The sequence below is a fragment of the Epinephelus moara genome, chromosome 8, assembly GCF_006386435.1.
Source record: "Epinephelus moara isolate mb chromosome 8, YSFRI_EMoa_1.0, whole genome shotgun sequence".
Classification (NCBI taxonomy): domain Eukaryota; kingdom Metazoa; phylum Chordata; class Actinopteri; order Perciformes; family Serranidae; genus Epinephelus; species Epinephelus moara.
Genome location: NC_065513.1, coordinates 32,487,233 through 32,511,410, shown reverse-complemented (window position 1 = coordinate 32,511,410; position 24,178 = coordinate 32,487,233). Strand labels below are relative to the sequence as shown.

The window sequence follows — 24,178 nt, the reverse complement described above, 5'->3', positions numbered from 1 at the left end:
AAATAAACTAATCTAAACTAAAGCTAAATATTATTCATCCCATTATGCGTTGCCACGCATGTTTCCTCCTCCTGCAGCTGCCACGGTGTTGTCCTTTTCTGTAAAGTTGCTTTTCTCCTCCTCATATTTTAGTAGAATTAATCTCTGATCCTCACGAGAAATACCTTTTTTCCCCCACATACGGCGCTCATGATTGTGATTGGTCCACTGCGTGCGCGTTCACGGCTCTTGATAAAGCAATCCTGGGTTGAGTTACCGAGTTGATATCCAGCGTCGTGATACCGATTATCCTGATTGCCATTGTTAGGGTTAGTCAACCCAGGATAGGTCTGGGTAACCCAGGAAAGGTTGATCTCGCTTCGTGATACAGGCCCCTGTGCGAACTAGTTAAGTTGCAATTCCAGTTTACATCCATGTCTGTGATTACACATATCTTCCCCCCTAGCACCACTGAAGACCTTCACAATCACCACAGTTTCAAGATTAGTGTCACCAAATGGTATCTGACCAAATGTCGCCCCCTTCTGGGAGGTAGAGAGTGTTGTTTGCAGCACAGATTGTGATCTTAAATAAATAAAAGTGCCTTGACTTATTACTGACCCTGGTGCTTCTTCAGCAGCCTCGCCAAGCTTTCAATAATAGTGATGCAGTCCACATCCTGGGGAAGAAATTCATGACCCAAGTTAGAAATGTATGGGTTAGAGATCAAAATAAATCTCAATGACAAGTCAGTATTATCAATAGCTACAAATACCTCATAATTTAATTTAATCTAAACTTCAATGATTGTGGCAGAAACACCACGCACCAAATTACCAAAATGCTGAGTTTAAATGAAAATGAAATATCAGTACGATGCAGTAAAAGTTCAAATGATAACTTACATCCATGGTGTCCTGCCCCTCCAGCACCATACAGATGTCTAGGTCACTCTGTCTGAAGCCAAAGCCATTTTTTGATGATCCAAACAGCTGTAGTTGAGCTCCTGTCCAGCAAAAAGACACGATCTGTCAAATTTCACCATAAATTTGCATTCTAACATGGCCAAGTCAAATCAATGCAATATCATGCTAGTTCAAGTTTGAAAAATGAAACAGTGCTAAACAGTGAAGATGGTGGTTTACTTCACCAGCAAACTGTCGTCTGACAAAGGTCTCCAGGTCCTGAAGGATGTGTTCTCTTACACCCACTTCCAGTTCGTCTGGCGCAAAGTCAGCTAAAAAGGAAACAGACTCGTCAGATCTCAGTCTATGTCATGAACTGCTTTGTGGTTTTGTTTTTGCCATCTAAACTCAGGTCAAATCATCTCTTTATTTGCTGCTCCGCTCAGATGACACCAGTGACAGCTGATTTCTTTTGCATATTTTTGACAGCAAGAGAAGTTTTGTATGTCTTTTTTTACTCTTTAGAAACATTTTCAGTCTTATATAGAAAAAAAGGCAACTGAATAAGAAGGCAGGACTTTAGCCTCGCGAAACCAGGCTCTCTTTCTATTCACTCTGAATTTTGTCTGGATTCTGGTTCCGGTCTAGAGAGCGGATGCGGAATTCACCAAATTCACCAAAGTAAAAGTGTTCACCAAAGTAAAACTTTAAATTCTGGCGCACCATCGATTTGGGGTGATGAGGGGTTAACTTATGGCTTGGGGCTTTTCTTGTAAATTATATTCTTTAAATTAAAGTTTCACCGCATTTTTATTAGCTTGGTGCTTTTATTTTGACGGAAAGGTGCATCCATCGAATTCCGGATCCTGTCTCACTCGCCCTGGTTCCGGTTCCTTACCAAAACGGCCACTAACGGCCCCAGACTACAGGACTTTGGCTGGGTTCTGTGGCCATGATTGGTTGTTTCGTTGATTGATGTTTGTCCCATCAGCCATGTGCAGCTAAGGCGATGCCACATGGTGCAGCTCTGTTTATTTTCAATTAAGAGAGTGTCAGCAGCAGGCAGAGAAAAGTCACCATGAATAGCTTGACATTGGGACTTCAGTAGCTGGATTTTGTTGGTGAGCAGTCCATTGCGTGTGTACAACAACATGCTGTATATTCTTTATTTGTCTCAGAACCACACCCATCTACCACCTTGCACACCCTCAATATGTGGCAGCAATAAAGAAATCATTCCAAGTGTGTGGTTCAAGGCCTCAACTAAGAAACGGCCCTATCGCGGTCCCACTTTCTACATCATCACTGACAGCACTTGGGACATTAACAATGTTGTTTATGCTATGATTGGATCTCACAGTGCACACCTACTCAAGAACAGGTGGCCTTCAATAAGTGAAAACGAGCAATTTACAACAAGGCTGTGCAGTTAAAGTTTGCTGAATCCGACTCAGAGCACTCAAATTTTCAAAAAAAACATTCTTGCATAAGCCTCACTGTTCATGAAATATGTTTATGCAACATGAAAAAAACTAAACTTATTCATGGAATTTCATGATACTCACTGTAGCACTGCTCACAGACTTTGTTTAGGACATTGAGAAACTCTGGCGTCATCGGGGGCAAAGGATCCAGCTCTACTTTCTTGAAATCTTCCGGACAGTCTTTCTTCAGATGTCCATCGCGTTTGCACAAGCTGCACACCACCATGTGTGACTGAGACAGATTGAAAGTAGTTTAATTTAGATGACGTCCACAAGCTTATTTGCCACGTTACATGTTTAACTTCCAGTCACCTACGACCCAAATGATCAAAGACGCAAAACTGATTTAAAATGTTCACATGTTCACAAGTTTTACATGTGTCATTTGTTGACTTACACATTAAGACAAACTGCATGTAAAGTGACACTAACATGAGGCAACACTCACCTTGCCTCTGGTGAAAGCTTGCTTGGTGAACTCATAAGAACGAATCTTCTGTGGTTGGGTTTTATTTTCTGGACTCTCATCCTTAATTGTATCCTCACAATGTGGAGGCGACAGACTCACAGGCGCCAGCTCCAACTCTTCCTCCTCTTCCTCATCCATTGAAGCAGGTGTGTCCAAATCTGGACCCTCCTCATCAGACAAAAGCTCCTCCCCTGAGATCTCGTCCACTGGGAAAATCTCCTCATCCTCTGTGGTGAAGCTGTCCAAGTGTTGTCTGTTATGTGTATCCACATCAATGTCCTCGTCCTCCTCATCCTCAGACAGACTGCTTTTGCCCGGGTCCACTTTTTCCTTCTCTCGCTCTTCGTCTGAGTCACTGTATTCTTCAACCTCCTCCTCTTCCTCAATAATGCAATCAGAGTCTTCAGGACCGTTTTCTACAACTTTAGGTTGACTTGCATGCTGTGACTGAATGCTGAGCTGACCGAAATCTGCTAAGTACGCAATGTCTTCACACAAAGCCTCAGCGTTTGCTCCTTGAGTGGGTCCACGCTGGGCCTTCGTCTTGTGATTAGCAGTTGGCGTGTTGACTGGCAGTGCAAAGTACTTGTATGTAGTTTTGAGGCAGTGGAGGATGTATTCGTACATTTGCTGGCTGTTGACTGTGCGGGCCACATTTCTCTTCACAGCAAAGGGGTCTGAACACAGACACAAAGATATTAGTTACAGTTAAAACATGTAAGAGTTCTTAATTTGTAATCAACAGAGAAGAAGATGATGTTCATCATTTAACAAGCGAATATACTCATTAGCAAATCTAGTGTCAGGTAGCATTTGTCAGTATTAACATTTCATTAATGGCTGCGACAGAACTAAACTGCGAACACTGAATTACAAAAGTGGCATTTCATTTCTTTGCTGCTTGTTTATTTCAACCTGGGAATCAGCAAAGGTCCATGAGTGACTTTCCCAGTACCCAAAAGTAAAACCTTCAAATTCAAGCTTTAAAACGAGAAAGCTTCTGACCCTCCACAGCGATGCGTTTCTTTGGCCAGTCTTTCATCTCTCGGGAGAGGACAGCACTGGTCCGCACGCTGATTACATTGTCAGCCAAGTTGAACTCCAGCGAGTAGAAGCGAAGCATTTCCACCCAGAGAAACCCGACTTCCACGGGCGGGTGAGGGCTCTGAAACACCAGCGGTACCTACAGGAAACACATTAGACAACATAAACTTTCAGGATCAAAAGCATGTTTCACTTTTCTTTTCCCTAATTAAAGGGTGAGTCAGCAATTCTGGAGAAAGATTGCTGATTTTTTTTTTTTTCAGCAAGATATTTCAGTATCAAGTTGACAAGGTAATATCGCTGATGTTAGTTGTTTTATTGCTATCACGGTGTAGCTCCATTCCACATGGGTGAAGATATAAAGCGGGAGAGTAGCTGGTGTAGTGTTGTGCAGCTCAGTCCGAGCAGTTTTCTTACTTTCCCATTTACAGAGCCAGGGCTGTTTATGAACACAGTTTTTTCTTCAGCGCATAAACAGGACGGATAGCTATCAGACCGTGAAAAGATACTTCACCGGATTGAACAATGAATTTGACAAGTGTATTGGATTAGAATTGCTGACTGCACCTGTAAACATAAAGACGATCAAGCTCTTCTTCAGGAACTAATTTTTGGGCTTCGGTTGCCTCCCAATGTAGTTTGAGGGATAAAACATGACATCTATATATTAATTTTACTTTGACAAAAATAATCTGTTCACTAAGATTATCACCTATAGTACCAGAAGGGTTACAGGTCTCTGTAGGTTCTTTTTTCGGTTACTGTGATGGATAAAGAAAGATCTACAAACAGCACATTCACAGCACATTTTCCCCCATTAAAGGGTTTTTTGGGGAGTTTTTTCCTTATCCACTGTGAGGGTCCAAGGATAGAGGGATGTCATATGCTGTCAAACCCTCTGAGGCTAATTGTGATATTAGATGAAATTGAACTTAATTAAATTCATCATAAAAACTATATATAAACATATCAAACTTCCAAAAAACAGAGAACCAACACACTCCTCTCAGACAAAAAAAAACACATTAGTGTCTTTGTGATTACCTTTCCCTTTATGCCATCTGTTGGCTGTTCTTTGGAGGAAGGAGTGTAAGCCCAGTGTACATGTCCATCCTCTGTATGTGTGAGATTGAAGTCTGACAGCCTGCTGAGTGAAAACACCTTAATCTGAAAACAGATCAGATGATTAGATTAGTTTCTGCTGAAAACAAATGACAAATACTGAAATTAATTCTCTGTATTTTCTTTCAGGCTCAAGCTGACAAGAAACACACACCTCTTGTTTCAGGTAGGTAGGCAAGAGGGGCTCTTTGCGCTGCTGTAAGAAGTAGATAACCATGAGGGCAAAGACGTACGGTGGCAGCCCACCCTCCTCTGCACGGTCGATCTCACAGATCTAAACCAGAAGCAGAAACACGAAAATTAAATGTGATGTTTTACACAATAAATGTAAGCATGAGCAGCTTTTACTGGTTGCCTGTCTAATGTAAGCAACAGGTCAGGGTCTCAACTTGACACATACCTGGGCCCAGCGTCTGAGGCCCAAAACCAGTGGGAGGAGGAGATGTTCCCGACTGGACAGAGCAGAAAGATAGGAGGTGGTCTGGAATGCGTTTTCATTCCCTGCGCTCACTTTGCAGATCAGGCCACTGTTAAGAAAAACAGTTTAGTTTCTGTTTACTGGTCTTAGTGCGTTTGGAAATGTAACCTTGATATGAACAATGGCCTTTTTCTCTCTTTAAAAAAAAACACTCTGGCTGTTTCATAATTGCTTAATGATCAATGACTCCAGAGTTTCTATAAATATAGAGTCTGATTAATTAAAATCAGACAAACAAATAATCCAGCGACTGAAAAACGCCCACCTCTTTTTCTCTTTGCAGATGACCACAGGCACCCTGGCGTGAAAATCCGCTTCCATATCAACAAAGAGAGCTGAGAACACAACAAGACAAGTTACATTTAAAACTTCCATGACAGTCTAGCACACTGTTAACTTTCCTATGGTGGCTTTTTTTTTTTTTTAAACAAAGGAAAGTCTTGCGGTTAGATGAATAAGAGGTGACTCACGGCTCACAGAGAGGCTCTCCTTGACCAACAACAAGACGTCGGGCTGATGCATCTGTGAATACATTCCATTTCAAAACCTTTACACAACATAAATACAATATAAAAAAAAGACATGAATGTGGCATGTCTCACAAAACACGACTTCCACAAAAACAGTAACCTTCAAAGATGATTAAAAAATGCCAACAACAATAGCACAACTTTCCCTTCCTCTACTGCTTTCTCTAGATTGCCACAAATATGATGTGATTGAATATCTAACACTAATATTAACTATGCTGAACCTCAAATATCTTATCAAACTGGACTAATAAAAGCTGTATCTTTTCCTGAGAGTTGTGGGAGCGTTTTTGAAAAATGTGACAACACCTAATTAAAAACAAACAAAACAAAAAATACAGTATTCACACTATCGAACTCACACTGGGCTACTCACGTGAGGTGGATACTGAATGTCAATGTTGACATCAGAATCCTTAAATCCAAACTTAGTGCAAGATGATCCATAGAGCCTGAGGTTGATCTCTACAAGTAAGAGAAAGAGGGAGGAAATAATGTTATTAACATTAACAGAGCCAACAGCCCTTCAAAGAAGTATCACCACGTCTCTGTTCTTAAATGTCCCTGGGTGACTTACCAGGCAGGACGGACAGAAGGAGATCTTGCATCATGGAGACAACATTTTGTCTCGTCTCAACATCCTGGTCATTCAAGCCATGATCCCGAACAACAGCCTCTAGTGCCGCAGTCACTGCACTGATCTGCTCCGGACCAGGAGGCAGAATCTCAGTCAGCATCACCTGCTCTTGCCTCTCCTATAAACACAAACAAGCAAATAAATCAGTTTTTAATACATTAAAAGTACAACTTCACAGTGACAGTATGATAGCATCATCTGCCCACAAAAGTTTACAGTATTTATAAATAATGAGTTGCATAATGCGATCATTTCTCACCCTGGCTCTCTTCTTGTGCCGCTTGTCTCTGATATGTCTGTAAGCGTCAGACACAGACTCCAGCAGAACATCACACAGAGTGCAGGTGTAAGGTGCACCGGTGTTGTTGTGGGACTTCTGAACCCATTTCAAAAAGGAGGAAAGTACATCAGACATCAGACAAAAGCTGCGATAATTATACCGTCTTGTTCTTGCCTCAACTATACCTCATAAACATCAAACACTGTATCACTGAAACAACTCTAATTAGAGAAAGAATGCCTTATCAGGGTAAACTGACCTAAAGAGATTCATCAAAGCAAATTAGGGGTGCAGCTATTTTCATATCTGATTACTCCGCAGTTCTAAAGCATATATAGACAATTTGGGCTACCACAATGGGAGCCTGTACCCTCTTCGTGCTGTAGATCTCATCTCTGTTAAGCCGCCTCTCTGCTTGCCGTAGGCTGCGCAGCTCTTTGGCTGAGAGTGTGGACTCTTCAATCACAGGGCCCCTGTTCTCTTCAGCATAAGCTTTATTCTTGTTCCTGTGTCTCCGTCTCCTCCCTTTGGAGAGAAGAAATACAGGTGTCAAAAATGTGTTGAATGTGTTTTAGAGGAGAAAGTCAATCAGTGATGTGTTTATGTCGTGGGCGATGGAGTAAAGACAGTTCTTACGGTCAGATTCAAGATAGATTTTAACAGAGTACATGTGTACAAGTGTCTCCTATTTTTACATTACAATTATTTAGTCGACTCTTTTGTCCAAAGCGACTGATAATAAGTGTGATAAGTGCACACAACTATGTGGGCACAACCCCAAGAGTGCAAGAATCAAGTAAGTACATCAACTTTTTAAAGATGTCCATTGAGACCGCTGCATTAGGCAGACTGCCTTTTTCTATTATAAGGGGCTAATCTTAAAAGTGTTCATCCCTTTTCCCAGAGTCTGATTTCCCAATCCTCACCTGATTTATGAGCACCGCCATCACTGTCCTCTCTCCTCCCCTGCTCCCTGTCCTCCCTAGGACTTTCTCCCTGGGTACTCCTCCTCCAATGCTGCTGCGGCTGCAAGCGCTCTCTCCAGTTATCTTCTCGACTCCCACCGATGTTCTCAGGACCCGAGAACCACCGCAGGTCATCCTTTTGCGAGGGGCTGTGTCCACCTCTGAATCCACCAGGGGAGTAGCTCAGAGGCCCCAGCCCTCCCTTCTTGGGACTGGCTCGGTAGGGTCCTCCCTGGTTCTTGCCCTGCTGACCTCCCTCTGATCTGTAGTTCTGTCCTCTGCCCTGGTCCTGGATCCTCCAGCTTTCTGCCCTGTCTGCTCCCGCTCCCCTCTCCCAGCCGCCTTGCCTCGCCCGGTATGACCTGCCCGAATTTTCCATGGTTCACTTGTGTTGTAACTGCAGGATGAAATGACCAGTTAATATGAAAATAGTCCTTGTGCAATCAAAACATCCTGGACACACAATGTATGTCAACAGAATTGTCTATTAAATGCTTTACTTTGTTAGCTGACCTTACTTTGGAGAAGCAGTATGCCATTTGTGTTTCCTTTTTCCATTTCTTTGTGCAGAAGCTTTTCTTGGCTGCAACTGCTCATCATGTAATTTAGACCAGACTGTTGCACAACTTTGCAGCTGAATAAAACACAGCTACAGTGTGAAGTCAATGTGTGAGTTGAGCATACAGAGATCTGGCGATTATTGTGCCATCTTCGCCCTCTCCAACACTGTTGTCTGCCTTAACTCCGGTTAACCGTTAACAGACTTTTATTAGCTGTCAACTTCGACAGTAACGTTACTTAACCGAAAATCTGAGCTCAGTGGAAAAGCTGAGGTTAACACTGGCGCTACTCGTGTTACCAAACATATCACTAACTAATAGAGGCATCACCGCGAGGTTAATTGAGGAGACTGTTTACACAAATGTAACGTTACCCAACGACTCAAGTTACCTGGCTAACTGTAACGTTAGCTAACCAACCCAACGTTCGCTGACTTTAAGAGCTTGTTATTGCATGCTGTTAGCGTTAGCTAGCTTCCTAGCTAATGCAGTCTCCTCTGCCTGTATCGTTACTTCCTCCTCTTCCGAGTTAAGTACGTTTAACTTTGCCACACACGCAGCCGACACACCGTCAACATAACCGTGTTAGCCTTCTAATTTGTTAGCTAACTTACCACATATAGCCCAACCAGCTAGCGTTTCTGTTAGCTTAGCGAGGACACATAACAGCTAGCTAACCAGCTAGCAACAGCTAGCGTTACTGTTTATTTCATAGTTTTTGTGACGCGGCTCAACCTGCAGCTGCAGCTTAACAGCCAGCAGTGAAATGCCAGTGATAATTATCCACAAAGAAGAGTAGAGTCATTGAAATACCTTCAGTAGGGGTGCAGAGGGCATTCTTGGAGCCTTGTTCAGGTCTGACTTGGCATGATCGCTCGTCTCGCACTGGAGTTTGAAAGATGACGTACGGGCTGTCTGTTTTGTAGTCGTCAGCGTTTAAGTTCCGCCCACCGCAAAGTCAGGACAGTTCCCTGTGATTATTAATGTTACACAGATTTTAACTGTATAAAATATTATGTAGTGCTAAACATGATACATCACTGTGAGCTGCATCTATGCTGCGTTTAAAGTCAGTTGAGAAAACTTGCAAAACTAAAACTGGAGATGAAGTTATGTCATTGTTATGGATAAAGGATGACATAACCTCAGCCTACACCCATCTCAGCTATTTTACCCCACTGTTTTGCAACCTTCCTTGACACTGCATGATGATAATGATTATAACAATAATGATTATAAAACATTTTAGTAGAAAAATAACAGGGGATGCCCTCACCTTACAAAAATAAAAGCTGAGGCTGAAGTTAGGGTTTTATATCAGAAACAAGTCCTGTTTCTCCTTTGAGGCCAGGAAAAGACTGGTTGCTGGATTATGGTGATTTGTTGTACATGAACTGCTCATTGTTTGCACATGCTAGATACTGCATATCATAGTGCACTGACATTTGTGACCTCTCTTCCTTGTTTGACCTTTCCTGTGCTCAGTCACTGGTATTTGCCCACTCATAAAGCCATACTGGGTAAACTCCCTTCATACATTTGTACTTTGACTGAACAGAGATCTGACTGTAGCTACAGTCTGAGATCTCAAGGTTTAATTTTGTTTTGACAGAGCTGGCTGCTCCTCACACTTAATCTTCAAAAAGATTTGAAACTACATGAATTGGTGTCTCTGCCTGATTTTAAAGCTCTCCTAAGTACAAGATGAATGAGTCGGTTGGGTCTTGTCATTGTGCATATAAGTGCTCTAATATTTCTACATGTTACTGTGTATCTTTTATGGGGGTTTTTAATTTATTGTGTGGTTGTTTGGCTGCAAATTTTTGTGTGCTGATCTCAACGGGACCTAACTGGTTAAATGTGGGTTAATTAAATAAAAATAAAATAAAATAATAATGCATTTAAATACATCACTTTGAACACCATTTAACATTTTTTTAGGTGCAGTTACAAACACATTAGGCACATGTGGTTTTCAGTTATTTTATTGTGAAAGCAAACAGCAGCTTCACATGCAATAGGCTAAAACAACACTTGACGAATTCACACATTCACATATACAGGCCTGTGTGTTTTGTGGATGTAAAGCAGATTGAAATTAGTGTTTCCAGGCTACTTTTCACATGTAAAGCTTTTCAGGCACATTCTTTTTGTAAGGATTTATTATTTTCTTTAGCGAAACAATAGGCAGCAAAATATAGCCTGACATATGGTTCAAGGTTTCGGATAATTAATTCCTACTTGGGACAAGTAATTGTTTGGCCTCGGTTGCCGGGGCAACGGGAGAAAGGTGCGCTGTAGGAGCGGGGACGACCCCGGGAAAACTGACGTGGGCCCAACCAGACGGAACTCCCCTCCTCACCATCCAGGAGACTGCTGCTGCTGCTGCTGCTGCTGCTGTGAAGCACCTGGCTTCAGTAATACACAGCCAGTCCAGGCTCCAGGGAGAGATACCAGAGATGGTGTCATTTGTGACCGGTGAATGTGGCACCGAGACTGTTTACAAACGGAGACGGACAACCGGCGCATCTCCTCCAACAGAAGCGCGCACACCGGCCCAGCAGCGGCAGACTGCCCGGCACAGGAAGCAGACACTCATGTCCAAGTTGAGTGACTCCGGTTTTGAGGAAGACTTGGGATCCTCCCCGATTTCATCCTCGGCTCGGTTAGATGCGTCCCCGCTCCGGTCCGACGAGCCTCCTGCAGGACAGCTCTCCAGCTGGTACCTGCAGTATGGTGACATCGGGTTCAAGATCCAGAGGGAGAAAGAGGCGCAGTTTCATCCCTGCAAAAGCTTGGCCCGACAGCCACAAGTAAGACACTTAATGCAGTGTTAAGTCAGGTTCAGTGTAGCCAGATGGACTAAATGGAAACCACAGAATAGAGATATGTTTCTGCATCTATTTGTGGTTTTAATATATTTTTGTAAAAATAAAAATCCTCTGCTAATTTATGTTTTTAGTGTGGAGGACAAAGGCACGTGTTCCTCATTCATTTTGAGGGGACATGTCCCCTGCATTCCCCCCTGAAATCTACACCCATGCACACACTTTTGAAACAAAACCCAACTTCCTGGAAATACACAATATGTGTAACTATTTTCATATAAATTGGGTCACTTATCTGCTCATTTTTAACACACTGTGGACCAAAAATGCTTTTCAAATTTTACACAACTTAAGAAAGCAGCATCTGAAATCTAAAAATATTAGCATTGACAAGTAGCCTATAGGTAACATTGCCTGCTGGTGCTTCAAGACACAGCCAATATTTCAGAATAGTTAGATTTTCTGGTACAGTTTATAGTTTAATGATTTATTGTGGCACCAGTATGACCTTTTGAATCTAATCATATGGTTTTCACTATCTCAGTATATCTGCATGTTTTCAATAAAATGACTTGGAAATAAAAAATGCAATAGCAGGCTACAGAAAATGTTTCATATTTCTATATGTGCCTACAGAGGACAATTACATGCCATCTTTTTCCCTCTATTACCAGGTATCTGCTGCTTATACTAATGGAGTCTGTGTTTTACTTGCAGCTGACTGCAGAGGCTCGGTGTAAGCTCATCAGCTGGCTCATCCCTGTGCACAAACATTTCCGTCTGTCCTTTGAGTGCTGCTGCCTGGCAGTGAACATCATGGACAGGTTTATGGCATCCACACCGGTAGCTGCCGACTGCTTCCAGCTACTGGGTGTAACTGCGCTCCTGCTGGCCAGTAAACAGGTGCATCTTTGAGTAACAGTGCTCGAGGAACAGATTGTGTCTTTGGGATTTCATTGAACTCATTCCCTTTCTCTGTGTCACCCAGGTAGAGGTTTGCTCACCGCGGATCAGCCATCTCTTGTCATTGTGCTGTGATGCCTTCAACAAGGAGCAGCTCTGCAACCTGGAGTGTCTCATCCTCCTGCGTCTCAACTTCCGCCTCGCTGCACCCACCCTTGCGTTTTTCCTGGACTATTACACCAACTGCAGTGAGGCTGCGCAGCTTGAGACTGAGAACACAGGTGGTGACAGGTTTGCAGTTATGAATCCAGACACAAAAAGATCCGGGCAGTGCAGCAACCTCGCACGAAAGGTGTGCGAGCTGAGTCTGGCAGACTATGCTTTCAACAAATACCCACCATCTTTGACTGCTCGCTGTGCACTGAGGCTTGCCAGTGAGTTACTGGAAACTGAAGAAGGGCTTGTTGAGCATGTACCCATCCAGTCACAGGACGACCAGCGGATGGTGGATGAACTATGTGTCCAACCATCTGAGAGCGCTGAGGTGGACTCTTTGGCAGCGAAGAGCCATCTCCTGTCTGTGAGTCATGGCAGCTACAACCACAATCTGGTCCAGGAATGTAAAGACAATCTGAAGCTGTTGGTGTCATTAAATCAGGAGACATTGGAAGTGATGTCAACCATGTGACTATGAATGTGCCACCATTCAGATTTTAGCAAAATGCCAAATTGCCCTCCACTCTGGAGGGGTTGATTCTTGGGGTTATTTAAAGGTGATGTTCTGTTTATGCAAACCTCATGTATACCTCATAGACACTCAGCTGATTGCGGTCACTGAGTGTTTTACAGCTTAGCACAATAGTTTTATTTATTTTCTATTGAAAGTAGGTTATTGTTTATCAATGAAGTATATTAATATATTCTGTTTATTTCAATTAATTCTAAATCAAAGTCTTTATTTACTGTGTATGCACTGACTTGCTGCAAGTTTACAAGATATGTTACTGTTGCAACCTCTTTAATGAAGGACCTGGAAAATGTGCTGTAATGTTTTGATTTGTTTAAATTATAAAATAAATGATTAGAAAATGAATTTGTGTTTGTCTCTGAATGGATGATAATATATAACACCATGATTCAAACCCAGCTGATGTTTGATGAAAAACCACAAGCCCAGTCATATGAAATAAGTGAAAGAGACAGGATGACATGATCACATGAATTATGCAAAATGCACCACCTACAGTTTAATATTGGCAACTTTATCTGAAATAAGTGGTCATATTCTGCTAAACTCAAATGACTGCTCTGTAAGTCTGATGAATAGTAGACAACATGAGCCAATTCTTTCAAACTGGCATAGATCTAAGTGAAGGCTCTCCAAAGGGATAATAGCAGAAATAAATACTTTTCAGTATGAGGGATTTTAGTGGCTTTTATTGTAGCTGTGTGTCTGGAGGTCAGTTTATCCACATCCCTACTTCCCATTGCTTCACTATTTGCAACTGACCTCTGCCAACACAGCCTGGTCAACTGAGGGTCTTCCTCTGCTAATCCATTACGCGTGGCATCTCAGCCTGCTGACACAGTGTCGACCACACAGGTGCATTCAGCATTAAGGGTCAACTAGGCTCACTCTTGTTTGTTTACTAATCGAGGCATTTGTCACCAGTGTTTGCTGAGCTGTCTGCTGTAATTGCCCTTTTCCTTTTCCACTTCGCTTTAAATGTGGCAACAGGCCTTGACCTAATTTGGATAGGGTATGGGTTATATTTTACGCACAGCTGAGTAGAAATTACGCACCGAATGATGTGGATATGAAACAAAACATTATAGTCTCGACTATGCAAACAGGCTGGTCTGCCTTATGAAGTGCTATCAAGGCAAAAGCCAAAGTGATTTTATAAAACAGACATGGTTGGAAGAAGTCATGCCGGGCCATGCGCCTCTGGCATGGCGCAGGGAATATTTAGCTGCAAGCAGAGGGAGGGCACGTCTGACGCAGAGAGCACCTGCTGTAATGGCGCCGTTATGCGCGGTACCACTTTACACTTCAAACCAGAAAACCGTTAGACTGCACCAATTTAATCTCCGAGGACGCTGTCTCTCCCTGGAGACCAAATAAGTGCATTTGATTGGGCCAAAACTACGAGGCCGCGGCATGGAGAGACACAAACCGGGAGAATTTCCTCTATATCAGCTCTACTTCAAATCACGGTCCTTCAGTGTTACAGCCAGAGCTGTGCTGATGAAGATGCAAAGAGACAGGAAGGTGTTTGGCACTGTCTGCCCCAACCACATGGGCCAACAGGGTAGCAGAGCTGCAGGAAACAAAAAGGTATGGCATATTTCTCTTTATGGCAATGCACACAGTACAGCTCTGTATGGTGATGCTAATAGACTTTCTACTTGCAGGGTAAGCTGGTGCCAAGAAGCAGCAGTCCAGTCAGTGTGTACGCTGAGCTCCCCTGCATCATCGAACAAGGTATGCGCATCGCTGACAAACGTCATGCAACTACTGCCTTTACGCATAAAAATATAAAGACAGCATGTGTAGAAATTAACTGAATCGTACAGACACATTTTGTTTGTGTTACAGCTTTTTCAACGATTGCATGGGATGATTTGGAAGACTGTGCGTCTGTGGTGAGAAGGGAGAGCGACTCCCTCGGCTCCCAGGTGAGGAAAAACATCATCAATATCAGAAAAACATCTTGTTCCTACTAAGAGATCTCAGGTTTTTGTGACAAACGACTTTTCATGTGAATCAACGCATTTCCAACAATTTATATCTCCCAGAAAAGAGATGATATGGTGGCTGATCTGCATCAAAACAAGGCTGTTAATGTTTGACACGATGTGCTGGAATTCCACACGAATGAGACTGTAGTTTGCTCATGACACGCAGGCTACCGCTAATTGGCTGGACCTCCCAAGTTTTATGCACAAGCTGACTCTTTGGCACAGCTCACCGTGCGCAAAAAAACACATTACGCGACGGCACGCTCACTGAAATGACTACCCAGACATGTTCTGCCATGACGCCACATTACCCTGCTTGGTCGTGGTGGGACTTTCAGGTCTGGGGCTGTTGTGATTTCTTTGTTGACTGAGTTTTTAGTACGTATATGTCTTTAATCGTTCATCTTACTCGCCCACAGGTGAATGAATCTGATGCAGATGACCAAGACTTTGGAGATTATGCGCTGGATTTCATGGCAGGTGAGTAAAGCAAAGCATGTTGTTGCTGCAGCTATTGTAGTCATAACTTCGTCACCATCTTTTTAACGTTGAGACAGTCCTCAAAACTAAGACATGCTGATTGAAGCCCTGGGTATTTGTCTCCTCTGTCAGATTCTCCTGCCACACTGGAGAGCAGTCTGTCTCCAGCTGAACTGGTACCATTTCAGGGATGTGTCATACCCCCTCTCACCCCTCAGCAGTACTTCTCTTCAGAGGACAGTCTGGTTCACTCTTCCACAGAAGCAGGTAACCCATCTGCCCAAGAGGGAGCTCCATGGAAGGGCATCGCCCAGTGCCAAGGCAGGGTGCTGAGAGACTCCATGAAAGTCAATAACCAGGTGAATCCTTATTGTGAGATTTATTTCCTTTTTTTGTATCTGGACTTGATGATATTGGTGTACGTGAAAAGGCAATGTTTGTATGTGATTTGTGTTACAATGCATCTGAATTATGCAATGGCAAGATTATTTTAAAGTTATACAAGAAACCCCAAAGCCTTGCTAATGACCCTACTTTCTTGGTTGTGTTATGACTTTATATCTCTAAAATGATGCTGAGAAAAAGACCTGAAAGTTTTTGTTTTGCTTTGTTTTTTCATTAGTGAACCCAGTGGCCAGATGGGGCTACTGAAAATCTTGGTGTGGCACACCATAACCAAAAGCCATAACTGAATTTTAGGAACTCTATTTTGCTGTTGTAGTGTGCAGGCTAGTTGAAAATGATGTCCAAATGATAGTTAAGGGACTACATACTGATAAACTGCAACTGATATTGTCTAATGTGCATGGATTAATAGTGATTCAGTTGTGTATGGGTACCCATAGAGCCCATTTTTATTCAGATACCTTGAGATGAGAAGTCAAGAGACTGGTTTGAAGATTGCCATGCCAGTTTTTCCCTCGCCAAAATTTAGCCTAACTTTGGAGCCCCCTTCCCCACAAGCTAGTATGACATGGTTGGTACCAATACATGCCCTAGGTTGTCTAGTTGTCTAATTGTTTAGGCCACAGCCACTTTAAGACAGTAATGTCAGCTTCCAATTATCTTTGCTGGGGAGGTGGCAACAATTGCCCCCCTTGGAGGTGCCACTGCCACTTTGGTTTAAAAAGATGTGTCCTGGATAGTTTGTGTAAACCAGTATAAAACATCATTTAAAGTGGAGTTTCATATTCCTACAGTATATAAACACAAAGATGCACATACATTGGTTATGCCAAGGTAAAGGAAAGAACTCTAAGTGTGAGCAATGTGTCCTTTTGTCTGCAGCTGCATGAGACTCTACACCGGAAACAGGAGGAGATCGACTCCCTTCAGGACAGAAACCTTCACCTCAGGCAGCTGGCCAGCCGTGCAAAGCACCTGGCCTCAGTCCTTGAAGTGAGTACAGTGATGACATTTTCATCCTGGATACAATATATAACCTCTTACGCATGACTGACCATAAATTAACCTTTGCCTCTGTTGGTCTTCAGAAACTGATGACAGTCCGAGACCCAAATGTGAGAGAACCAGTGATGCCTTGTGGTGATAAAACCTCACTGAGTCCTTGTAAGAGGCAGCGGCTGGATGAAGGATATGAAACAGAGTCTTCTGACTCAGTGGAGGACATGCTGAGGGACGTCAGCACACGCTGCAACGCTGTCCTGCACAGCGCTGCAACTGGAACAAGACTACAGCAGGAATCAGAGACTATACGCATGTACGGTGCATTCGCAGGCCTACAGACTTGTATATCCAAAGACAGCAGTGTGACAGCAGATGGAGCAGAGCCTGAGGAGAGTGTCTCATCCTTCAGGACTTCTATCAGAGAACACTGCACCATACGGACTCAAGTGTTTCCTCATGGACGTGCCTTCACCACGAGGACTCAGCAGGGAGGATACCGCTTCCGCTGGGTTCCCGACCACAGCTGAAACCACTGTTACCACATGTAAAATTGGATCCATTAGTGCTAATTACTGATATGAAGGAAGTGTGGGTGGGCACTGACTGTTAATGCCTAACTTATAATCTATATTGAGAGCTGTAAATGATTACATGATGTCTTCCTCAGGTAGCTTGTAAGCTAATCAGTCAGAGGTGGTGTCTGACAAAGGAAATGATACTGCCACAGCTTTTGTGTTCATTGTGTTTCTGTTTACATGCCTGAAAATGTAATGATATATTGCCAAACAGTGAAGTAATGCCATGTTTATTTTCACACCTCACAGCATGTTTTGTATCGGAAAGTTTGGAAATAAAAATTGTGTTTGATAAGGATGACTTTAAGAGCTTTTTTTATTATGGAAAGAGGACTCACGTGATGTTTACACAAGTAGAAAGAAACTGTTTTCAACGTGAACTTTCTTTGTTTGAGCAGTGAAACAAATGTGACCCCGTGACCTCCTTTAACGCAGGTACTTCCTTCCCTTTTGTCTCTGTCTGAGTGACTGTGTGGTCTGAAAAAGTGAACTGAGTCATGATGCATTGCAGCCAACATCTTTGTTTATATACGTCTGTTTGGAAATTGGTTTTCTTTCCAGATTGCAAGACTTACTGCTCTTCTAAACCATGCAGGTTACACCTCAGTTGTTTAGTGAAAAAAGTCACATTCTCCCCAAAACATTTCTAGTAAATCATATTTTTTTAAAACTTGAAAAAAAAGGAGGAAATCGAGATAAACCTATCTTAAAAGGATGTGACCTCTTGACCTTTCAGTATCTGTGATTTAATCTTTCTTCAACATCACCTTAAGGGCTTTAGCTGTAAAAAGTAGGTTTGCGTGAGGCGGACTGGTCGACAGGACAATGTCAAACCTCAGGTCAGACACCTGTTTAAACTGCCCAAACCTGGGCCTGTTTGCCTAAGAGCAGTGAAGGCAGCACTGCAGCATCGAGGGCTGGGGACACTTGCTGCTGTCACAACACAACAACACAAACAAAGATAAGGACCTGATAAAGAGATAGAGGTCTGATAAACACAGGCTGGGCGCTTCATTTTAAGATCTATCTATCTATCTATCTATCTATCTATCTATCTACCTGATATAACATTAACTTACAGAGCTATGTGCTCTCTGGGGGAGATAGGCAAGTTATCCAATGTCATGTGAATCCCAAAACATGCTGTATCATTATCATGTCACAACGACAAAAGCTCTCTGGTGCCCACTCAACTACCTCTATACTGAGAGGAGTGTATGAGGAGAGAAAGAACATGGAAAACCAACAAGTCCGTGTCAAATCAGCAGGAGGAGAGCTAGTTATCGTTACTTCCAAGCAGCCGGTGGCCACAATAAACAGCTCGGGGAGGGTGCAGTGATTGTGAAGCTTTCTAGCTCTATTTAGTAAAAATTTGTACTGGGTGAAGGTAAATTATAATGTTCTCATGCAACACATTCTCACTCCGACCTCGTCACATATTGACGTTAGTCCAGATACGGCGTGCAAGGTACCCTGGGTGTATTGGTCGTTGAGTTCTGGGACACAGTGTCAAGTTATGCCTGTTACATGCATTGTCTTCTTGCAAGATACACTTCTGTTTTCACAGGAAATTTAACGCTTACATACAGTCTCTTTCAAAATAAACACACTGCATCAGTACAACACCGTGAATTGAGTTTTTTTTCCTTCAACAACAAACACACATGGTTGGGTTTAGTAAAACAGAACAGGGTTTGGCTTTAGAATCTTACAGGACGTGAACACCGCCCTCTCGGGAGAAAGTCGGTGTTTGTTGTTTGTTTGTTTTGTCCTTGTACCGCCGCGTTTCCCCCCTGACGCTGTCAGGTGCCGTTAAACTATATTGCCAACTGGCCGCGTTTCATGTTGACATTAAAGGATGTCTTTATTTGTTGGTTTCAGACGCTGCAAGTCACTGGCCAAGCGCTGGATTTCAACGACTTCAGAGTGAGCTCTTTCATTATGTGTTCATGGTGGGGGCCGCCAGGGGGAGGCTCACCTTGGTCACCAAATGTGTTAGGGCCGCCACTGGAAACAGGTAGTTTGGGGGTCCTTCCTCAAGAAAATTTTGAGCAACAAACAATTGGTTTCCTGCCTTCTACCAATTGATGGTGGAAGTATCGTTTAATTTGTCAAATATAAAAGTTACCTACTACTTTCATGTTTTTATCTGTATATAGTTTTGTATCATTAATCTGTATCTGCAAAGCAAGTGCTACCTGATATTAAAGCAGGATATATGGAGTAAAAAGTAGCCTGCAGTATTTCCGTAGAAGAAGATAAAGTAGCAGAAAATGGGAATACTCAAGTAAAGAACAAGTAATAGTTGCCTACATGAGTAACTCCACTGACTCCACTTGCTCCACAGATTTGATCAGTTAACACTTTAACTTCCTGCTGCCAACGTAAATCAGTCAGGACGCTCCTTGTCAGCCTTAAAATAACCGCACAAACCTTCACACCCAGACGCGCCTTCAGCCACTTTTACTGCAAACAAATCCGTTTGTCAGTGACCAGCAGCGCCGTGGAGAACGGCCACAGAGGGCGAAGCTTTGTTTAAGCTGGTTGTGACACATTTGACCGGTTAAGCTACCGCCAAACTGCGGGGGACAATGCGGGAGGGGAAAGGAAAATACACACACAATGAGTTTCTAAGGTGACTAAAGCCAAACCTGGAGGGAGGCTGCAAACCAGACACAGTCCCGCGGGAAAAAGAAAAATCATTCATTTTTTCCTGAAGAGGAGGGATGCTGATGTGGTGCAAGGCCTCTGGGTAAATATAACTTACACACAGTGAGGACTTAATGTCAGCCTTCTGCGCAATTACGCATATTGTGAAGCAAGCAATTCGTGCGCAAAGTTGGGGTTTGAGTGTTATTTTGTGAATGTGAGATGGAGAACACCTACATTTACCTTCATTAATGGATTCAACTGATCACTAATTATCACAAATTGAATATAAACATTGCTTTTTCAAAGGTCAGAAGATATAATAGGTATCTGTTGATGAGTGTGGAGAAACTGAAGTCTATGATATGAATACAGGGCCTCATGGCTGCATGCTGAGGGAGCTCTGATGGAGCTGCACACACTCAGCATGTGTCTGCTGCTGCGTGTCATTGAGAGCACGCACCTGTCGCACAGTTTCCAGGCTCGAGCCCGGGGTGTGAGCGCATATGGAAGTGGCAGGTGGCGAGAACGTGCGCAGCTCGCGCCGTTCAGCCCTCTTAGCGCCAGAACAGTTCATCATTAAAACGGTGTGGCCCGCGGACACTCGGCCTCCTCCCGCAAAACCAGGCGACTGTTAAACAGAAGTTACATGAAGGCTATATTCCTGCACTGTTAGAGCAGTTACAAGTTTATCCCAAAAATATTTATTTTTGAATTTGTTTTTTTATTATTATTATTATTATTATTATTATTATTATTATTATTATTATTATTGTTATTATTATTATCATTTAATGTTTTATTGTCAAAATAATATACAATGAAATCATTATCATTATTTTATTTCAGTTTAGTTGTTTATTAAAATATTTTCCTGGACAAATAAAATATTTTGCATAAACCACAGAATCTTATATTTTATTTCTTAATTTCGATGTAGTTGTTTAATAAAATATTACACTTAATAAATAAAACTTTAAAATATATATATTTTGCATAGAATCTAAAATCTTTCATGGTATATTTTGTTTGTTTGTTTCAGTTTGATTGCCTATTAAATATTTACTTAACAAATAAAATAAAATATTTTGCATAAACCATAGAATCTTTCAATTTATTTAAATCTTAATTTCAATGTCGTTGTTTATTAAAATGTTATACTTAATAAATAAAATATTAAAATATGTATTTTGCACACACTCCAAAATCTTTCACATTATCATTATTAGTATTATTATTTGTTTCAGTTTAGTTTGTTATCAAATATTTTACTTAATAAATAAAATATTTTGCATGAACCATTGAATCTTTCAATTTATTTAAATTTTAATTTCAATGTAGTTGTTTTTTAAAATATAATACTTAATGAATAAAAGATTTAAAATAGCCTATATATTTTGCATAAACTCCAAAATCTTTCATGATTTTTTGCTTCAGTTTAGTTGTTTAATAAAAATATTTACTTTACAAATAAAAAATATTTTTGCTTTAAACTATAATCTTCCACTTAACCTGTAACTGCTAGAAGGGCTATATTTATGTTCTAAGGTCTAATCATCATCTTAATCTTAATTAAAATAGTATTTTCCTTAGCCAAACGAGGCTGAGTCTGACAGTTAAATGATGGATTGTGTTTGGACACTAAAGAAATAAAAGTCTGTCCTTGTCAGGGTCATTAACTGATAACATGTTGCCGCCTCCACCTTTACAACGTTACCGCGTTGCTCTTTTTCTACTGCGTTATTTGTTTCCAGTAGAAACCAGGACGCGGAGGGAAACAGGGAATCCCTCAACAAAAACACTTAATTAAAAAAAAAAAACCTCAAACCTACCGGCCAATCGCAGAGCAGAGGACGGTGCTTCCCGCTCCACCGTCCGCCGGGGGACAGTATTTAGGAGCGGAGCCCGGCCAGGGGAGACAGACAACAGGTGCACCGGGCATGAGCGGGTCCTCAGACCGGCGGAGAGGAAAGTGATGGAAACTGAAGCTGAAACTAACAGGTGGTGATTCAAATGACTAGGTGAGTAATTCATATATAATAATATTGAAAGTAGCCTGTTGGGTGTTTCCTTATCACATATGATCTGTTGCTGCTGCTTCCAGGCAACCAAACTCTAAACACATGGCTGTGTCTATTTGATACGACACCTACTGCAATAAGTGGCTGAATGTAATTTATTTTATAGTTAGATTTTGATCAAAATACAGCTATTTATTGTGATTTATCATAACATTAATACAACAATCCCCAACTTTCTGAATAATCATTTGAAAATAGAGATTCCAGTCTGTAAGGAAGTTGTTTTAGATGATTATGAGCATCACTTTGACTAAAGTCTGTTTGTTTTCATCACCAGGACAATATGAGGAGAATGCTGAGAGACTTTGTAGGAAAGAGAAGATGCTGCCCCTTCAAGGTAAGAGGGGAAATAAAGGGAAAACCTGCATTAAAACCATCTGTACCTAACTGTACTGGCTGCATCCTCTGAGCTGGTGGTGACAGTGTGGCAGTGTCCTGCTGCTGGCTGTGCTATCTGATTTACAGCTGTCAGCTGCACTCCTCACTGCTGCTACCCACTGACCTCAGACAGCCCGCTGACTCCAACCACGTAACTTGACTCACATGTTAAATAAAAAGTCAGCAGTTGAATAAAGTCGGGGAGAGGAATGAATGACAAAAAATTAAGTTCTACATTCAGCACAATGAAAAATATTCAGCTCAACACCAGTTTAACAGTCAAATCCATTCATTTGCATTTACGATGACGATGAGTTGTGGCTGGTTGGGAGGCAGTGTAATGTTAGCTGACGGTTCTGTTGCCAGCTCACACTGCTCTGCTACCTTAACAGTCACATTTGACTACACATTTATTCCCTGGATGCTCAGACTCATGCACATTTAGACGATGTTGGTGGATCAGAAGATACTACAGGATTTTGAGATGTTTAAAAACTTTGCACAGGAGAGGACGAACTTTATTCTGAAGTAGAGGCTGAAAAATGTAGAATATCTCCCAGTGTTACAGGTTGTTTTTCAGCTCTCTTATTGTGGGTGGCTGGTAGGCAGTGTCTTGTTAGCTGGTGGATTCTGTGTGTGCCAGCTTACCTGCTGCTGCCCTCCAACTGTCCATTCAAGTCCACGCCAGTAAGCCAGAAACAGCACGTTGGGTTTCAGAACTCCTGTTTTTTTGCAATCATTCATCTATTTTCAAAATATTCAGACTGAGAGGCGAGCAAAGACGCTGAAATAACTGTTGTTAACTGTCAAATATCAAAATCAAAAATAGAATATTAGCACCAAAATGCATTTGTGTTGCACTACTTGCATGTTGGCATCAACATTCTATACACTTTGTTGTTTAAAGGTTTAGTTGTATGAATGGATGTAAGTGAGGGGTGAAGATGGAAGAGGGATGTCTTCGGTTAGGCTGGTCTGGGAGAATGTACTGCAGATCGGGCAGAGGGAGACTCAGTGTGGGGGGTTCTGTCTCAGGCGTTTTTCCACCTGAGCTGATTACAGGCCCCCAGACGGTACCTAGAATGAGACATGGGAGAGGTATGCACCAGATTGGATAAGAAGAGATGAGGGGAGAAGGGAAGAGAGGATGAAGGAATGTGGGTAGGGATAAGCAGAGGAAAGGATGGGGTTGGGTTAAGGTGGGGAGGATGATGGATGAAGGGAAGGGAATGGGAGAGAAACAGCAGGATGAGTTGACCAGGTAATAAGTAGACTTGGCAGGTAATCAGAGGTGTGGCCCTGCTCCTGAACCTAAGTTAACAAATTAACTTCATGTCAAATACAGACTCAAATTAGTTATCAACATTTTGCCTCAGAGATGTTCCAGTACCATTTTTGCCCTCCTGATACCGTTTCCAATACCTGAACTTTCATATTGGCCAGTATCAAGTACTTTTCCGATACCACTGTGTTCAAAAAGATACAATTTTAACAGCTATATACAAACCCTGGAGCTAGCTTGCATTCTGTACATTTTGCCTTTTTACTGGTGGGACTTTCCAGAAATCTTATTTTTGGAGAAATGAAAGTGATTCCAGAGAGAAGCTGACAGAGGGGTCTACAGTCTGTGTTTGAAGGATATATCCAGGATGTCAAACTGACTCAGCAGCAACAACAGGTTA

At 42.1% G+C, this 24,178-nt stretch overlaps 4 protein-coding genes across 4 annotated transcripts in view; 3 read left to right on the top strand and 1 right to left on the bottom strand.

Annotated features, from left to right (window-relative positions):
* Positions 1-9,350, bottom strand: part of tut7 (terminal uridylyl transferase 7) — a 15,840-nt gene extending 6,490 nt beyond the window's left edge. The window contains exons 1-17 of the mRNA XM_050050488.1: positions 9,267-9,350; positions 7,855-8,290; positions 7,299-7,453; positions 6,908-7,024; positions 6,589-6,766; positions 6,388-6,476; positions 5,952-6,003; positions 5,747-5,816; positions 5,404-5,530; positions 5,158-5,277; positions 4,926-5,048; positions 3,843-4,020; positions 2,817-3,514; positions 2,450-2,600; positions 1,130-1,216; positions 885-985; positions 601-658 (exon numbers count right to left, since the gene is read on the bottom strand). Coding sequence (XP_049906445.1) covers positions 601-658; positions 885-985; positions 1,130-1,216; positions 2,450-2,600; positions 2,817-3,514; positions 3,843-4,020; positions 4,926-5,048; positions 5,158-5,277; positions 5,404-5,530; positions 5,747-5,816; positions 5,952-6,003; positions 6,388-6,476; positions 6,589-6,766; positions 6,908-7,024; positions 7,299-7,453; positions 7,855-8,272 — 2,722 coding nt within the window. The 5' untranslated portion in view covers positions 8,273-8,290; positions 9,267-9,350. The remainder of the gene's footprint in view (positions 1-600; positions 659-884; positions 986-1,129; positions 1,217-2,449; positions 2,601-2,816; positions 3,515-3,842; positions 4,021-4,925; positions 5,049-5,157; positions 5,278-5,403; positions 5,531-5,746; positions 5,817-5,951; positions 6,004-6,387; positions 6,477-6,588; positions 6,767-6,907; positions 7,025-7,298; positions 7,454-7,854; positions 8,291-9,266) is intronic.
* Positions 9,351-10,534: 1,184 nt separating this feature from the next.
* LOC126394361 (cyclin-O) lies at positions 10,535-12,886 on the top strand. The gene is made up of 3 exons (XM_050051135.1): positions 10,535-11,266; positions 11,999-12,184; positions 12,270-12,886. Exons 1-3 carry the CDS (start codon positions 10,913-10,915, stop codon positions 12,870-12,872), a joined length of 1,143 nt encoding a protein of 380 aa, XP_049907092.1. The 5' UTR covers positions 10,535-10,912; the 3' UTR covers positions 12,873-12,886.
* A 1,453-nt stretch (positions 12,887-14,339) lies between these two features.
* On the top strand, positions 14,340-17,648 carry LOC126394359 (multicilin). The gene is made up of 7 exons (XM_050051134.1): positions 14,340-14,522; positions 14,600-14,669; positions 14,784-14,863; positions 15,346-15,406; positions 15,539-15,765; positions 16,694-16,804; positions 16,900-17,648. Exons 1-7 carry the CDS (start codon positions 14,346-14,348, stop codon positions 17,338-17,340), a joined length of 1,167 nt encoding a protein of 388 aa, XP_049907091.1. The 5' UTR covers positions 14,340-14,345; the 3' UTR covers positions 17,341-17,648.
* Positions 17,649-21,941: 4,293 nt separating this feature from the next.
* LOC126394842 (cell division cycle protein 20 homolog B-like) overlaps positions 21,942-24,178 on the top strand; it is a 21,467-nt gene continuing 19,230 nt past the window's right edge. The window contains exons 1-2 of the mRNA XM_050051959.1: positions 21,942-22,058; positions 22,396-22,455. Coding sequence (XP_049907916.1) covers positions 22,402-22,455 — 54 coding nt within the window. The 5' untranslated portion in view covers positions 21,942-22,058; positions 22,396-22,401. The remainder of the gene's footprint in view (positions 22,059-22,395; positions 22,456-24,178) is intronic.

Coding starts and splice junctions, on each gene's coding strand:
- LOC126394359 (XM_050051134.1), top strand. CDS start 14,346: ATGGAGAGACACAAACCGGGAGAATTTCCTCTATATCAGCTCTACTTC. Junction 14,864..15,345: donor GCGACTCCCTCGGCTCCCAG/GTGAGGAAAAAC, acceptor ACTCGCCCACAG/GTGAATGAATCTGATGCAGA. Junction 15,407..15,538: donor TGCGCTGGATTTCATGGCAG/GTGAGTAAAGCA, acceptor CTCCTCTGTCAG/ATTCTCCTGCCACACTGGAG.
- LOC126394361 (XM_050051135.1), top strand. CDS start 10,913: ATGGTGTCATTTGTGACCGGTGAATGTGGCACCGAGACTGTTTACAAA. Junction 11,267..11,998: donor GCTTGGCCCGACAGCCACAA/GTAAGACACTTA, acceptor TTTTACTTGCAG/CTGACTGCAGAGGCTCGGTG. Junction 12,185..12,269: donor TCCTGCTGGCCAGTAAACAG/GTGCATCTTTGA, acceptor TGTGTCACCCAG/GTAGAGGTTTGCTCACCGCG.